At 37.8% G+C, this 17,159-nt stretch overlaps 1 protein-coding gene across 1 annotated transcript in view; it reads left to right on the top strand.

Annotated features, from left to right (window-relative positions):
• Nucleotides 1-17,159, top strand: part of ANO2 (anoctamin 2) — a 187,924-nt gene that overhangs the window by 42,553 nt on the left and 128,212 nt on the right. Inside the window, exons 6-10 of the mRNA XM_075418515.1 lie at nt 778-832; nt 3,151-3,199; nt 7,174-7,229; nt 7,463-7,504; nt 13,157-13,221. Coding sequence (XP_075274630.1) covers nt 778-832; nt 3,151-3,199; nt 7,174-7,229; nt 7,463-7,504; nt 13,157-13,221 — 267 coding nt within the window. The remainder of the gene's footprint in view (nt 1-777; nt 833-3,150; nt 3,200-7,173; nt 7,230-7,462; nt 7,505-13,156; nt 13,222-17,159) is intronic.

Here is a 17,159-nt window from a genome sequence, read left to right as displayed (position 1 = left end):
TAATATTTTTCCTCTTGATAGATTTATTATAGTCATTAAAACTTGGCTAATAATATGCAGATAAGGAATTCTTGACACCTGCCCTTTCACTCAGAATAATACTTCTGGGCCCAGTTTGACATCAAACATTCCTTTTTTCTCATGGGTGTCTTTTTGTATTTATGTCTGACAAATAAAATTCAGTAATAAATATAATGATCTACCATATCATTTATTGTCCTGTTTGACAATTTTAATTAATACAAGCCAAATTGATTGAGATGAGTAAATTGGGAAGGGTAATTTCACATATGATGATTTTAAGGTTTTGGGGAATGCATAATTCCAGTGGAATGGCTCTTTGAAAGCAAATGAAATGTTGACTGGTTAGTCGGCTGGAAAAGAGTAGTGGCATCTGCATTAGGCTATTTGAAACCTAATAACATAACCTCAGAACGTTATCGTGTTGAAGGTATGTTATAAGGAAAAGATTAGAAGGTCATGTTGTCCAAACAGTAGACGAGTTCTCCTTACCCAAATGGTATTTTATGTTAGTTAATATTTTTGCATTTTTATTCCCACCATCATTGCAAACCAGGTAGAACTCTGAATAACTAGGTCTTAAATAGCACAGTCTATTATGCTGTACTATTTTGTCTATATTTCCTTTAAACATCGGTTCTTAATTGCTGTGGTTTCTAAATGCATTCTAAATCAGACTCTTTCATATTGTCTTACTCATTACTACCACGTCTGAAAAGATAATTGATTTTTTTTTTTTTCCTCTCACTATTTCAGGTATAACATTAAAGACAAAGACACCTTTTTTGACAATGCTACCCGCAGCCGAATAGTAAGTAAATGAAAGTGGCATATCATTGACTTCTTGTACTGAAGGGGATTTGCTTTAATAGTGAGTGTTGGTGACTACTTTGCTCATTTCATCAGTTTGTGCATAGCTCTGTGCCTGCAAAACACTAAACAGTCATAAGTGTGTAAGAAATACCCTTCTGGAGCTGCCCAGTGGTCCAGGAGTAGGAGATGCTATGTCAGGAAACACTGCTACTGACTCCTCTATTATTCAAAGCTGATTAAGCCCTGCTTCCGAATCTTTGACTAGATTTTTTTCCCTAAAAGGACCTCCTCTACAATCCTATAGTAACTTCCTACCTCCAACAGTCTTTGGTGAGAAACCTTGTATAATGTTCCTGAGATCCTGCTAGGTCTCCAGCAGGTTGGTGAGGCAAGATTTCTCTTTATGTATGCAATGCCAACTCCTCCCTAACATGTTATGTTCATCTATACACACTTGGGTTTCACAGATACAGCATACTTAGTCATCACTTTATATGCATCTTGCACTTATACTTCCAAATGTGAAAGCTGAAATTTTTTACAAAGTCAGTTTTTGTGATGATTTTCTTTAGTGGAAACTTTCATTTTATCTGAGGTCCTTATACTTCCTGTAGTTCTATAAGGATGTGGCGCAGCAGGACTTAGCCTAGAAATGTTAGGATATGTAATTTCATAGAATCATAGAATGCTTTGGGTTGGAAAGAACCATTAGAGGACATCTAACCCACCCCCTGTGCAGTAAGAAGGGATGTCTTTAACTAGACCAGGTTGCTCAGAACCCCAGCCAACTTATCTTGAATGTTTCCATGGATGGAGCCTCCAGTACCTCTCTTGGCAACCCGTTCCAGTGTTTCACCACCCTCACTGGAAAAAATGTCTTCCTTATATCCAGTCTAAATCTACCCTTCCTTAGTTTGAAACCATTACTCCTTGTCCTATCACAACAGGCCTTGAGAAAAAGATTGTCCCCATCTTTCCTATAGGTCCCCTTCAGGTACCGGAAGGCTGCAATAAGGTCTCCCCACAGCCTGCTCTTCTCCAGGCTGAACAGCCCCAGCTCTCTCAGCCTTTCCTCACAGGAGAGGTGTTCCAGCCCTCGGATCATTTTTGTGGTCCTCCTCTGGACCCACTCCATGTCCTTCTTGTGCAGAGGGCTTGAGAGCTGGATGCAGTACTCCAGGTGGGGTCTCACCAGAGCACAGGGGCAGAATCACTTGCCTCCATCTGCTGACCACGCTTCTCTTGGTGCAGCCCAGGATACGGTTGGCCTTCTGGGCTGTGAGCACACATTGTCAGCTCATGCCCAGCTTTTCATCCACCAGTACCCCTAAGTCCTTCTCTGCAGGGCTGCTCTTGATCCCTTCATCCCCCAGCCTGTATTGATATCAAGGATAGCCCTGGCTCATGTGCAGGACCTTGCATTTGGCCTTGCTTAACCTCATGACGTTCACACAGGCCCACCTCTCCAGCTTGTCCAGGTCCCTCTGTATGGCATGCCATCCTTCTGGTGTGTCAGCTGCACCACTCGACTTGGTGTCATCTGCAATCTTCCTGAGGGTGCACTCGATCTCATGATCTATGTCATTGGTGAAAATATTAAACAGTACTTGTCCCAGTATGGATCCCTGAGGGACACCCCTTGTTACCGATCTCCATTTGGACATCGAGCCACTGACCACTACCCTCTGGATGTGACCATTCAACCAATTCCTTATCCACCGAACAGTCCACCCATCAAATCTGTATGTCCCCAATTTAGAGAGAAGGATGTTGTGGGGTACCATGTCAAAGGCTTTACAGAATTCCAAACAGATGACATCTGTTGCTTTTCCCTTGTCCACTGATGCAGTCGCTCCATCATAGAAAGCCACTAGGTTGGTCAGGCAGGACTTGCCCTTGGTGAAGCCACGCTGGCTGGCTCGAATCACCTCTCTGTCCTTCACGTGCTTTAGCCTAGCTTCTAGGAGGATCTGTTCCATGATATTCCCAGGCATAAAGGTGGGTCTGACAGGTCTGTAGTTCCCAGGGTCCTCCTTTCTACCCTTCTGAAAAATGAGCACAATGTTTCCCTTCTTCCAGTCACCAGGGTCATTGCCTGACCACCATGACTTTTCAAATATCATGGAGTTAGAGTTGCCACAGCATTAAGTGTTAAACAGTGGCCCTAAGACATTCATTTATATATGAGTGAAACATATGAATTAAATGTACATGCAAATGTAATTTACAGAAGCCTCTTATTTTAGAGTTTTGTTTTATTGCTGACAATAATGCTAAAAGACAATTTGTGTGTTATATCACTGTCCTTTTCCACAGGTACGTGAAATATTGAAACGCACATCTACAAAGGCCAGAAACAGCATGGGTAAGAAGGAGGGAAGACAATTATATATACTGTTTAGAAGAAATTGTTTAGGTATCTCACAGAATATTTATTTTTCTATCAGAACACAGAAGTATGCTGGTACATTTCCACAAAAAAATAGAGATTAAAACAAATGTTTTTTCTGAGGAATAAAATTGGACTTTCTGGTCCATAGTTTGTATAGGACATGGTAATGGGAGCTTGCTATTCATTTCTACAGGTGCAGGATCTGGCACATAACTTGCATTTCATGAGTAGCTGTAAAATTGGATTTGATTATTATACGATCTGCTTTTGAAAATTCAGATGTCAGCTACAATATATTGTATTATTTCTTCCAGGAGCAGATTTTTCGTGCCATTTCAAAGAATAATACATCTTTCCAGGTTGTTTTTATCACTGCAGCTTTAAAAATTATGTCCATGAAGTGCATAGTGAAATGTATGGCTTAACTATGACTGTTCTGAAGATACTGTAGCAACAGATTCCTGTGTATAGTCTTGGGGTGACTTTGTGCAGTAAAGCTGCAGTAACAAATTTCTTTGGTACAGCAGCTGGAGTGGAAAACAGATTAATTTAGATTTCTCTGAAATAGATATATAATTTTTTGCAAATTGTATGAAAAAACCCAAACACGTTCTTGTTTTCAATCAAAAATACTTGGCATTGCCCAGAGCAAACATTTAAATTTATGATTATTACACTGTTTCCTTTAAAAAAACGAAAAGATGGTTGAGAAAAAGTCAGACATTCTTCATTTCTAAAACATCATTCAGCTGGTGTCTGTTTTGTTCACTGTTTGGTCTGTATTGTTCTATATTTTGATCTGCTCAACACCTCTGGTGGGGCAGTAGAGAGGAATGCTACCTTCTTTTACTGGATTGTTCCAGCTGGCATCCAGGGAGTCCTCCTGGTGACTGGGGAGACCATGCTTTCGCTGGGAGCTGTGGAGCTTGTGCAAGTAGATGTCTCTAGAGTGCAGGATTTTAGAGACAAGGCAGTGTAAGGTATGTAAAGCAAGAAGCCTGAAGTTCAACAGGTACACTAAGCCTGTTGACATAAGTGTCAGCCCCCAGAGGTGCCACTTTCCCAAGGGATCCAGAGAGACTGTGTAGAACCTGCTGAAACTCTTTGTAAGTTGTTGGGCTGAGAGAAAGCTTGGAACAAGCACTCTGTCCTACAAGGATACAGCAGGAGGGGAATGAGCGCTTTACCAATGGGTGGGTTTTTTTGCCTCCTACTTAAAGTTTTCTCTATTTTAATAGCTTGTGCTGGTTTATAGCATAATAAAAGCCATCATTAGAGATGAAAGCACTAGTAGTGATTTTTCAGGCTTTTTTTTATTTACTCGAAGGTGAAAATACAGGCCGATCCTGAGGTTCAGGTGAGCTCAAGATCCTCTTTGACATGAAGCAAATATTTTAACCTTCCTGTCCTTCTCATCTTTCTGGCCCATAGCCAAAACATGATTATGCATCACGCTTGACCTAAATTCTAGTTGTTTTGGTCTTCTGAGATCCTCCCCCAAAAGTCCTGTGCTTCATATGTCACTAAGGTTTTCTCTTCTCACTGGTCTTAAGGTCACTCATCATAAGTCATTAAAAAGATTTCTTTAAGCATCCTTTTTTTTTTTTTTTTTTAAGATTCCATTACTTATTTTGCACAAGAGGTAGGGCAGTGATGTTGGAAGTACTTATAGCAGTCTTTGGTTTTCATAAACATATGCCTTATAATATAATAGGAGGAAAACAACACTTCAAACACATTTGCTTCTTGATTTTTACATCTGTGTAAGGCTGAATCTAATTCCACTTCTGTGACATTATGCAAAGAAGGCATATTTTCTTCTAGCATAACTCTAAACCAGTGTGAAATTTCCAAATACAGAATGCTTTCAGTAGAGGACTTAGCATGATCCAAATATGAAGATTTCCTGGTTCTATTAATGCTTGTAGCGGTAAGGGTATTTTTGTTTGTACCTAGGAAGAAATTTACTGGTAATGCCTATCTAGCATGTCTGACCAGAGGGTTTTTCCCAAACATCGCAGAAAGATAGTTGTGTAATTTGGCTATGGAATTTTTTTCATCCTTAAAGACAAGCTAACTGATTACTTTTTACTGAACATTGAAAGCAAAGAGGTCTGGAATAAACCACTAATCTTAACTTTAATTGTCATGTTATGGAACAATTTTTTGTACTTGCAGAGACTGAAGACAAGAATGGCTATGAGAGTATGTTGGGTTGCGATATTTAGAACAATGAGGTGATAATTATTTAAGAGATCAACATTCACTGCTTGCATGCGCTTGGTTAGTCTCCGGCTGCTTCCCTCGCGGGAGAGCAGAATCACAGATCAGAACTCTGCACTTGCTTTGTACTTGTTTGTACATCTCATTTACACACAGTCATACAACATTAACTTGGAAATCAAAAAATGCCGTCAGCTCCTCGTGGAGCCTGCCTGTAAACCAAAATGCTGTCAGCTCCTTGCGGAGCCTGCCCACAGAACACCATGAGGTGCTCTACCCACCTGCAGATAGAGTACTCCCTCCTGAACCCCGACGGAAAATAAAATAGATTTGCGATCCTTGAGCTTGGATAAAGCACAACCAAGGCACGATAACGGTAACCAACCAACCTCATGAGTTTATTTACTACGACTCTAGAAGTAATGGTCTAACAAAAAAGGGCATGAAGAAGGGGAAGAAGGAAGGAAAGAAACAAAGAGGAAAGAGAGGAGAGAGAGAGAGAGAGAGATAGGCTAGCCCTGGGAAAGGAAAGAGCGATAGTCACCACCCTGGATCCCGCGGCATCCCGTGGGTCCTTCGTTGATGGTCCTCAGCAGTCGGTGGTGGGTGCACCCCCACAGTCTCTCAGATGGTCCTTTTATATCCGTCTGAGTCAATCTGCTGTGGTCAGTTTGCACCAATCGTTTTGTACTCGTCGCTCTTCCACCAGTCACCTTGGTGCACGCAGGTTTCGATGGTGTGGTGTCTTGGCTGCACCTGGTGGGTCTCCTCTCCTTGAAGCTGTGACAGTTCTTGTCTGGTTGGTGGTTCCCTAGTTGCTAGCCAGCCCTGGCCAGTCAGGCGGCAGAAAGCCTTCCCTTGCAGCCAGGCTGGGATGCCAGGGGAGACCCAAAATGGTGGCAAATTTTCTGAGGCATCTCACAAAATAGTGGGGCTGGTACAGAGTACCAGGTCTTGAGAGCCAGTAGTGGTCTTGTGTGTGTCTATAGGTGCTGCAGTCAATTGGGGATTCAGCAGCTGAAACCCCTGTGGCATTTGGTCACTGTGGTAGTGCCACGTCCCTGTATTTTCCTGTACCTTTCACCAGTACCTATATGCCAATTTTTAGGACTCAGTAGGTTTTGTCCTGGTGCATCCAGCTTTGCAGCATGACCTTGAATTTGGTGAGCATGAACTGATTTAATTCCTGCAAACAAAGAAGCATTGTTTCAAACTCAGAAGGATGCTTTATGTACTGGTATGAGAAAGGGTAGAAAACCCAGCACTCGGTTCAGCAAAAATGAAACCTGTTCTAATAGTAGTCAGTAGAGAGCAAGGGTTTTTTCAGTCACAAACTTCCTTGAAAGTGTTTTTTTGTTGTTGTTTGTGTGTGTCAGTGTGGGTCCATGGTTCTGATCACCGTCAGGCTTCAAGGAGGACTTCCCCGATGCCTTCCTCCTCAGTCACATGCCTCTTTGCTACCAGGATGAGAAAGTGCTCAAAACAGTCTTTGTACATACTAGTTCAGTCAAGAAAAAGCACTATATGGAAATGAGCCTTTCTCAGAAAATGTGTTCCGTAGCCAGGTAGTTCTAGGTTGGTGTATTCTAATCTTAACGCAATTTTGAATATTTTCAGCAATACAGCTCAGTCCCCTTTGCAATGTCAGGAAATGAAATCTGTAATGATTTTCTCTGTTTAACTGTGCCTAGGTGTTGACCATCTTAATTTTTCTCTTTTTTTAGGTATTAGCACATTAATAGCAAACAATGTTTATGATGCAGCATACCCACTTCACGATGTACGTATCTAGTATTAAAAACCTAGTTCTCTGATGGTATTGCCAAATAGGGCACATGTTTATTGTCTGTGACAATGAAAATATGTTCTAAATATGTGATTCTAGTATGAAAATTCTTACATAAGTATATTTCAAATCGTGACCTAAAAGTAAAATCAACGATGTAGGAACAACCAATCAATCTGTTATTGAATTTTACCTGTTTTTACATCAGTTATTGTTTTTTTCTCTAGGGTGAATATGAAGGCCAAAATAATGACATGAATGAAAGAAAGGTAAAATACATTGCAAAATTAATGTCATATTAGATTTAATGTGATAAATGTGAATTTGTGTCCTAAATGCTATCATAAATCATTAGATAATTTTCAATCAAGTAAATGTTTTTACAAATGCATCTATTTTTTGAATTACTTGTTTTCCTCTATTTCTGCATATATAAAATTTTTCACGAGACTTTTAATAAAGTCTTCTTATGAAGATTTTCAGTGAATTTAATTTGATATTTACATCTTGAAATGCTTAAATTTTCCCTTCGCATGCACAGACAAGATTTTTCAACCTGTCAGGAAGCAAAAGTTGTTAAATAACTTATATGATTATTTTCTTTCCTTAACCAGATGGTAGTATAGAACAATGGTTACTAGAATAAAAAGTAGTTGTATTTTTCATTTGATTGTGCATTCAATTAAATTACATGCAATTTCTAAAAATCTGCTTCCAATTATTTTGTAAATAAAAAGTTTCTATGTATCAAATGACTTTTGAAAATATATCACTCACCGTCTGCACAAGAGTAATTGATGCATAATCAAAGACTATGTGAACTGAGACTGGTTTTAATACTTATGCTTACATGTGTATTAAATGAGCAAAACCATTTAATTACTGTAATCCATTAAGATCCAGTCCATATTGTTCTGTAATGTTTGCTCTTTTTCTTTTCCTTGATACACAAACAATAGGACAGGAAATGAAGAGGGAAAATTGTGGGGAGAGAAAGCGGGGGAGGGAAGAATGAAGAAAAAGAGAATGTATGGATGCCTAAAATATTTACTATACTAGAAATTAAATTGCATATATTCTTGGTGACTTGTAAATCATTTCACAATTGTTTTTAACTCTGTGGTATTACATGTTGGTATGCCATCTGTTGCTTGAAGAAGAGGTAGGAAAACGCTATTGATGTGGCAAAACACAGTGTAGTTCTCAAGAGTATAATTGCCACAAATGATGATTATTTGAACATTTGAAATGAAGACTGAGTTCACAGGTCATGCGAATAAATTTGAGTTTTCCAGTGCTGGGTTAGTAAACATTTGAAAACATAATGTTCTTTGTAGTTTTTGGTAAATAGTGTTCACGTTCAGCCACTAGATGTCTTCATGTGCTGTATACAATTTCATTTCGGATATGAACCTTGGTAAGCGAAAGAGACGAAGTTGGAAAACAAACTGTAAAGAAGCTTGTATATTTATGTCTGTTATTTTGAAATTTTTGTTCATGAAGAAATTGTTTACTCTGCACTTGCAGAATTTCTCTGAGTAAGTGATAATAGTGATAGAGTAATGGACTCTGATAGCTACATAGTTTACTGACATATAAGATAGCAAAATTTTTAGAGAAGAAAGGTAAATGAACATTAGTCAATGGAGAAAGACTGGGTACTGTGCAAAAGGGGGGAAGAGGGTCTAAAAGGACGAGTGTCTGGAAAAATATTCACCCTACTAGTTGCATTGTGTGCTGCCTTCTTTTTATTCTGCCTATTAGGCTCAGTTATGAAGTGTTAAGTATTAAAAACATAAAAGGTTCTTTCCAGAAATACTTCATTGATTATTCACATATGTCTCTGCTGCCGAGCCATTGAATCTGCTGTAGTATTTCTATGCATAACATCATCTGTTTTCTATCTGAATCTAATAGTCTCAGTGTTTAATTTCCTGAAAAGCCCCTATCAGGTTTAAAGGAAAGGGGGGCATTTTTCAATTTTATTTTTCTCTGCCCCTTTTTATTTTGTCCATTTTAACTTATCTGTATCTTCCATTTCAATTGTCTATTGTATAAGCCCAAAGAATAATGAACTGAGCCTGCCTGGGCTACTTACGCCAATAAGGCAGCACAAGCAATTAAGGTTTATGTACCAGTTCATAACATAAAAGGTTAATCCTTATTAACCCTCTTCAGGTTTTTCTTGGAGAAAATGCACTTCAAAACAATACTTTTGTCATATCTTATGAGATTAGAAATCTGCGGTCAGTGAAACCCACTCGTTTCCTAAGATTGTTGACGGGAGTAAAGGAATTTCCCTGTTTTAGTGTGATTTCTGCTCTTGACAAAAATCTTTTTAAGAAAATTATTGCACAGCAGCATGGTAATAACTCGCCATGAGTATAAACACTGACTTGGTCTTTTTTAAGCTTCTAGCCCACTGGCAACGTGTAACCCTTCATAGCTAGCAATAACGTTTCACATTGAGAAATACGTAAGGGCTTTGTTACTTATCTGGTAAATACACTGTTGTCATATGCAACAACAAAATGTTTAGAATATTAGAAGCAGATTGGAGAGTATTAGTGTAAGCATACAGAAATTACTGCTTTTAAATGAAGCTGCTAAAATACAATGAATTATATTACAAAACTCTTCCTACAATTCCTTTCGATTCAATAAATATCAGGAAAGCAGGCATGTTCCAGCTTTCAGATTAAGCTTAATCTTGTAAAATTGCGGTGTTGAGACTAAGCTTTAGTGTGGGCAACACACGTGAATGGAAAATATTCATACCGTAGACTCACCTTCAGTGCTTTGGTGTCAGACTAAGCAGTGTGATTCTGTAGTCTGCCATAATGCCATAGCAACCTGTTCCTGAACTGACTGCAATTTTAGAAAGACCTTTCTTTTTGCTCTTCAAATTCCGTTCTGTAACTATATTCAAAACAGATTTTAAGTAGTTCTAAAAATTTAATAGCTTTAACTTTCTTGGTCTGTGTATTTCAGTGAATGCATTTAGTGGTATGATTATTTATGGAAATAAATATAACTGTAGGTAATGCTGTAGGGTAATGGCAAGAGGTGATTTTGAATAGGTAAGTGCAAGTATTCATATAAAAATATCAATATGGTAGCCAGGGCAATCCTCTTCAACTCCTGTTGAAGCCAAAGCAAATCAAACCTAGTCTCATCATTTATTTCCACAAGTGCAAAGCATTTTGCAAGACTGTGCTCTGAAAGAGCAATATTCTAAAAGCCAAGACTCCATACTCCTTGAATCTCATTGCCGAATTCCCAATTGCTTCAGCAGTGTAAGGCTTAGTCCCTGATCTGTGAACAGAAAATACTTTATGCTGTATCTTTAATGAGTATGCAATGGCATAGCTTTGTTCACTTAAATGGTTGCAAGCCAGTTTCCGTATTCCGTTGTTGGGCGCATGATTGCAGGATCCAGGTCTTAATTGCTCACTTGATATCTATTTAGTTCTTTCACATAGCATCTGCAGAAGGACAGGCATTATAAACAGTCAAAAAATGTGATTGGAAAAGCTCAAAATATGTCAAGATAGCTCTGCAGTTACAGTATCTGAAATGTCTCCACACTTACTTAAATTGTGCTGTTAACTTCATAAGGTGCTGTAGTGTGTTGCTAGCTCTCAAAATGGACCATCTGACAGATGCAACGACTGATAATTGCAAAAGGTATATGTACTTGGTTAGTAACATCCTCTCTGGCTCTTGTATACTTGCATAACTCTATTGTGCAATAATCTATTACTGGGAAAAAAGCGCCATGCTGAATAAACATCTATTTTGCAGATAGAACTGAACAGTTTGCAATCTAGTCTGCAGCTAAGCTGATGAGTTCCACATATTACATGTATCTTGCTGTTTTAAAATGACTGATTTTGACTATCTTTGGAGGGTTTTTTTCTATTAAAGAAAAAAGTAAACAAATATTTAATTTAACTTCTCTGCAGAATATCCTCTGTGTGTACCTGGTTGTGTATCCATGTGCATGTGTTTCTTGGTTTGTGTCTTCCTCCTCAGCAGCTTTAGAACTTACTGCTCAATCCCAGCCAAAGTTTACAGAAGAATAGAAGTCTCCAAGGCATTAACTCAGCAATTACAGTTTATAATGCCTTTCCTTCTGTGGATGCTATGTGAAAGAACTAAATAGATACCAAGTGAGCAGTTATGACCTGGCTCAGACTACAGATCACATTAACTACAATTCCCATGAGACAGGCAAGGGACTGTCAGTTAGTGCTCACAGCAAGGGAGGAACTGAAGGACGGGGTCATCTCTTGGAGACAGCAGGTGTTCCATACAGAAGCTCATTTTTGAAACACAGTTACATCATAACTCCAATTTTACCAGAAATGACATGGTGCCTTATTTTAAAGAAGCCAACTGCACCTCTCATATGCTGCTTTTTTCTGGGCCCCCACCACTTCTTTTTCAAAAATAGGCGTAAAAGGCTAGACACCTGTCTTATTGGATGATACAGATTTATAATCAATAAATAGTGACGGGATTAATTTAGTTTTATTTGTCATCATGTCCTGGTTATTTGTTTATTATTTTTTGATGCACTCTGTACTTCAAGAGGTAGTTTTCAATGAGCATCTTGTCTTAAACTGTCTACAGTCCTGTCACAGCATGGGACTTTGAAAGGAATACAAACAATTCAGGTGGTTCCACAGAAAAATTTATTCTTCAGCACAAGAGGGCACTGATTTTTATTTTTGTCTGAATAGAAAATATGGTGAACAGTCACCTACCTTTGTTAGATCCTGCTGATGTTTCCTCTGAGCTTCCTTCGGCCTTCATATAATTCTGGGAAGCTTAATTTTTTAATGTCATTTCTGGATTACTAATAAATGCATACACAGTTACAAAATGTTCTGCTATCAAATTAACTCTTTTACCAAATTGTTAATTGCATGGTAATTTCAATCGAGCAGCTGGCTTTTGTTCTAGAACAGTGTGGTATCTTTCACACCATAATTACCAGTTTCCTTTACAGCTTCTTGTAAAAGACTGTCAAAGGTTTCTTTTTTCCTTTTTGAATGTTCAATAAAGTTGTGTCACATAGATCCCAGCAATGACAGAGGGAGTGAGGAAGACTATCCTGAGTCCCTTGCCTATTGCAAGGGGGTGTATTGTGGTTAACATACCACAGATCCCAAAATGTTTCCTTTTATCCCAGACTCTGTTCACACTGGATTCCTCCCATTGTAGGAAGTTTCTGCAGGATCTGTGCCCTCCTTTGCGCTGTCTCTAAGCTGTGGGTGAATTTGCATTTCCAACAGTAAACATGTGAGCTTGTGTGTCTATGTGCAGCATGAGGAGGCAAGGGACTTTTATATGGGCTTTAATGGGGGTAGTGGCCTCAGGGACTGAACAGGAGAGCAGGCTGGTTTTGCCACATTTGTTACATCTTAGTAAGTTTTTACATACCAGTTTAGCAGTTTTGAACTCTTACCTCAGTTCACCGTGGACATGGAAACACTGGTCAGTAGTTATAGATAATTGATCTGCTGTGATTCCAGACATTAAACAAATTACATCATAGAAGAATTTCACTGTGCAAGTAGGATTATTTCTTGCATCTTACCAAAAATTTGCACAAGATGGCAGCATCTTTCATTTTTCCTTTTGAGCCTTTCTATTTAACATCACTATCTAATAAATGTGGTGAGGAGAGGCAAGTATGTGGAGAAAGGTGTGTGTACACGATCCTCACGCTGCTGGGTTGGTTGGAGTCTTCCATAACTGTCTGAAAAATGTACTTGGAAGTTTGTATCGAAGTATTAGAAACTACTTTTTTTGGTATATATATTTTTAACTCTTAGAAGATGTTTGTAAAACCAGATGGAAGCACTTGTTTCAAGTTAATGTTCTGTTTTTTTCTTTTTTGTTTTTTTATTTAGTTGCTGTATCGAGAATGGGCAAGATACGGAGTATTTTACAAGTTTCAGCCTATTGACCTCATAAGGTAACATGGACTTGTGTAAAACACTAAGGGACCTGGTTCTTAGCTGATACAGATTAGTTAAGTTCCTTCCAGTTACTTCAGTGAATGAAATCTTGGGCTGATCATAGCATTAAAAATAGTGCTCTCACTGCTTTTCTGTAGCTCTGATGATAGTTTATTCTAACCAAAATACACTAAACAATATTGTACCTTTGTTTTTGTATAGTGCTTTACTCCTAGAAGGATGCAATACTTCAGATTTTTTTAGAAAAAGCATTAATCCTTTAAAAAAAGAGGAATTTTCATTTACATTGATGAATTTTTGTTGGACAATATGGTCACAAAATCTGGTGAATAATCAGAAGCTGGTGTTTACATCATGAATCAGTGTGAAAGTGTCTGACAGTTCTGAAATTGATTTTTTTTTTTTACTTCTAGTTTTACTAATTGTATTCATCTGCACACATCCATACATGTTCCTAGTGGTTTTTGCATATTTTAATTTTGACATTACAAACATAGAAGAAGTAGAGCTTAAAATAAGAGAAAACAAAACAACCATGCTTTTTAAGGAATTTCCACAATATCTCTACAAGAAAATGAAACCAAAACAGTTTTTGTTGTAAACTACAAACAATGAGTAAAGAAAAGGAAATATTTGTGAAAACTGCTGACTTGAAATATTCTTACAGAAGATATCTGTCTAGGAATAAACGAACTGTGATATTAGCAAACAAACAATAGAAAAATATCTCCCAAAATCTGTTTCTGGATAATCTGTATACATAAGAAAGATGACATTCATTAGCATTTATCTTTTGAATAATCAAAATCCAACTAGGTTTTATTCTGTGATCTGCCCCCACGTCCTTGCCTGCAAATGCTGGTATTAGTGATATGGATAATCAGTAATCTTTGTAAAATGTATTTATTGTATTTTGAGTTAAAGTTGAAATACTGCATGTAGTTTTTCAAAGACTTAACTACTAACTTGTAACATGAGCACAATTGCTCTTTATTGGGAGCGAGGTTTTTCAAATTGGCAAATGGTATTGAGACCATTAAATCTTCCTGAGGTTCTGCAAAGCTTTGACATTTCCTCTTTTTTTGCCTTAATGTTGGTGTGCAGGATCTATATATACTTTTTGAATACCAGTTATTCCAGGCCAGGCTACTCTATGGAATAGGTAAATCAGAACAATAAAGATTGCAACACATGGTATGTTGTTGGTAAATATTACAAATGTTAAATTAAACTGTGACTGGGTAAATAAAGTCTCAAGTTTTACCAGATCTGACAGCTGAGCTGAATTAAAAATAGAGGTACATCTGCTTACACTCCATCTTCATTTGTATATTGCTGTGTCCTTTATAATATTTCACCATACTGATACGATTTCATAGAAACTGTGGTTTAAACTCCTATGAGAAAGAAAAAAAGGACCAGACACATGCAATTGATTCTCTTCTGTTCTCAGAAATGATTTTTCTTGCTTTTATCTTCCATACTTTGTTAGACTGCAAGTTTGACTGTTAGCACTAAAACAAATGTGGGTTTTATTTTCTGTGTAATGTTAGAGCTTTAGAGTATGTATACCTGAAGAATTACCACACTTTTCTTTCTGCAACGGAACTAGGTTTTTGCACCTCTCTACTGTGGGGGGAAATTGAGGTCATTCTCAATGTGGATGCTTATTCCCTTGGCAAATATCAGCCACACGTAATGGATTTTGATAATTTACTGTGATCCTTCTTTCTGAGATTGATTAGATTATACTCAATTTTTTTCTGGTTATGAGAGCACTGTGTGAACTAACAAGTTTATATTCAGGCGTTGATGGACAGAAGCAGCAGCATTTATTTTGCCTTATATTCAAAGCCTGTTCTGACTGATGTTTTCAAATACATTAACTCTGTTGAAATATGTTGCTTAAATAATATTCACATCCGAAAATTAATCAGACTTTTTAGTTTAATTCTTAATACAACTTGCAATAGTGCAAATCTTTTTAACTATTCCTGTTTTACCTTTATACAGTAAGAATGCAAATTGAAAGTCATTCTTTAATTGAAGTAGCTTGCTGAAAGACTAGATATGGCACTGAAGAATTGTTATAACTCATTCCTGGTGCCTCAGTTCCTTGCTTCTGGACATACAGCTGTAGCCAGTTTCCAATTGATTGTACACCACAGCTAGGAACCACTTATTTGCTGTGTTCACTCTTGGCACAGACCAGGGATTCTCTGAGATCCCTTCTAAGGTCTGATATTCGGAGGGACTGCTGACTGCACAGTCAATGTTAGAATATTTACAAATTCTTAAAAATGTAAAACCAAATGAAGGACCGTTACGATATTCACCATCAGTTCTATTCACCCCTGTGTCTTAATGTGTAAAAGTATTCAACTCTGTCTTTATGCATATCTTTGGGCTATAGGGAAAAGATAATTTTTTTGTAAGTTAGGAAATGCAGTTGTGAGTGAAGAGTGTTTCACCAAATGAGAACAGGTGTGTGTTACATATTTCTACTCTATAGCAAAATAATTTCGGCAAAAAAATTGAGTGGAATATATAGCACAGATGATGCAGATAGTACAGTGTGAATTGAGGGTTGATTTGTAAAATGTTTATAACACCCAGTCTCAGCGCACATCCAGATGTTAAATAACATTGCTTAAAATAAATCCTGGCTAATGTAGTGCTTTATTTTCAAAAGCATATGAATGTCTAAATATAGCCATATGAATTCAGTTTTTGCCTTTCACATATGTCTATTTTCAACTTAGATGAAGAGGATGATAAACATTTTTTGAGGGGGACATTACAAATTATTTGCAAACAGGTGTCTTAGGCTAGAAGTACTGACAACAGTTTACCTCCTCTTTCAGTCACCCTTAGACTTGGAAGGCAAGAGTGATAGATTAATAGAGAATGAAAATTGCAGTTCTAGCATGTGCAGGGCTCTAGAGGTTTGCCTGTTGTAATATACTTTTTTTCTCATCCTTATTTAAGTATTGATTTCTACTAGAGAATTTCTCTAGTGTAGCTTTCTCATAGGAATATACTTAATAACAGTAGTTCCTCTCAATCCTTGTAATGTAATTTAAAAGGTGCTATAAAAACCTATCTGTGGCTCATTGATTTTTTTCTATGTTGATAATGCTCTTTCCTGAAATTAAGATGAGCTCAAACCCAGTTTTTAGCAATTTTTGCAGTTAATACATTTGTGAGTTTCTTAAGGGGTAATACTACAGTCGATCCAGAGACAGGGAGGACACTCCCTAGGAGTCTTATGAACCTGCATAAAGAAAACAGGTTTTCTGATTTTTTTAATAAATGTTATAGTATATTGATCAAAATTTTAACTATGTGATTCTTGAAAGAATTGGTTGTGAATAGGGAGCTCTGGAGGTCCCCAGACCTCCTCTCTGCTTAGAGCAGGTCTGGTTTGAAAGCCAGATCAAGTTGCTCACGAGTTTTGAAATCTCCGAGGATGGAGGTCACATGGCCTCTCTGGGTACCCTTTGCAGTGCTGCACTACACTCAAGGGGAAAAATTTTTTCCTGTTGTCCAGACCAGATTTTCCTTGGTACAACTTACAGCCATTGTGTCTTGACTTTTAGCAGTGCACCTCTGGTGACTTATAGTAGGTCAAAAAACATACAGCAAGTATAAGAAGTGCAATAGGATTTATAATGGATTACATTTCTGATGGAATGCAACCTTTATCACTTAGGAGCTCTAAATGACAGATGGAGTGAGCATGCTAAGGTTATTGAGATCTCAGAAAGGTGGTTATCCTGCTGAGACAAAATCTTACTTAACTCCTGGAAATCTGGTAAGTTGTCTTCTTAATGGACATCTTGAAGCACCTGCAGATGAGAACCTGTGTATGAACTGAAATTCCAGATAGAGGACCATGATCATAGAGGAGAGGTCCCCTTTTGTTTTCTTGTTA

Source organism: Opisthocomus hoazin, chromosome 1, assembly GCF_030867145.1.
Source record: "Opisthocomus hoazin isolate bOpiHoa1 chromosome 1, bOpiHoa1.hap1, whole genome shotgun sequence".
Lineage (NCBI taxonomy): Eukaryota > Metazoa > Chordata > Aves > Opisthocomiformes > Opisthocomidae > Opisthocomus > Opisthocomus hoazin.
The sequence above is the reverse complement of the archived record's forward strand: the minus strand, read 5'-3'. Positions and strand labels throughout refer to the sequence as shown.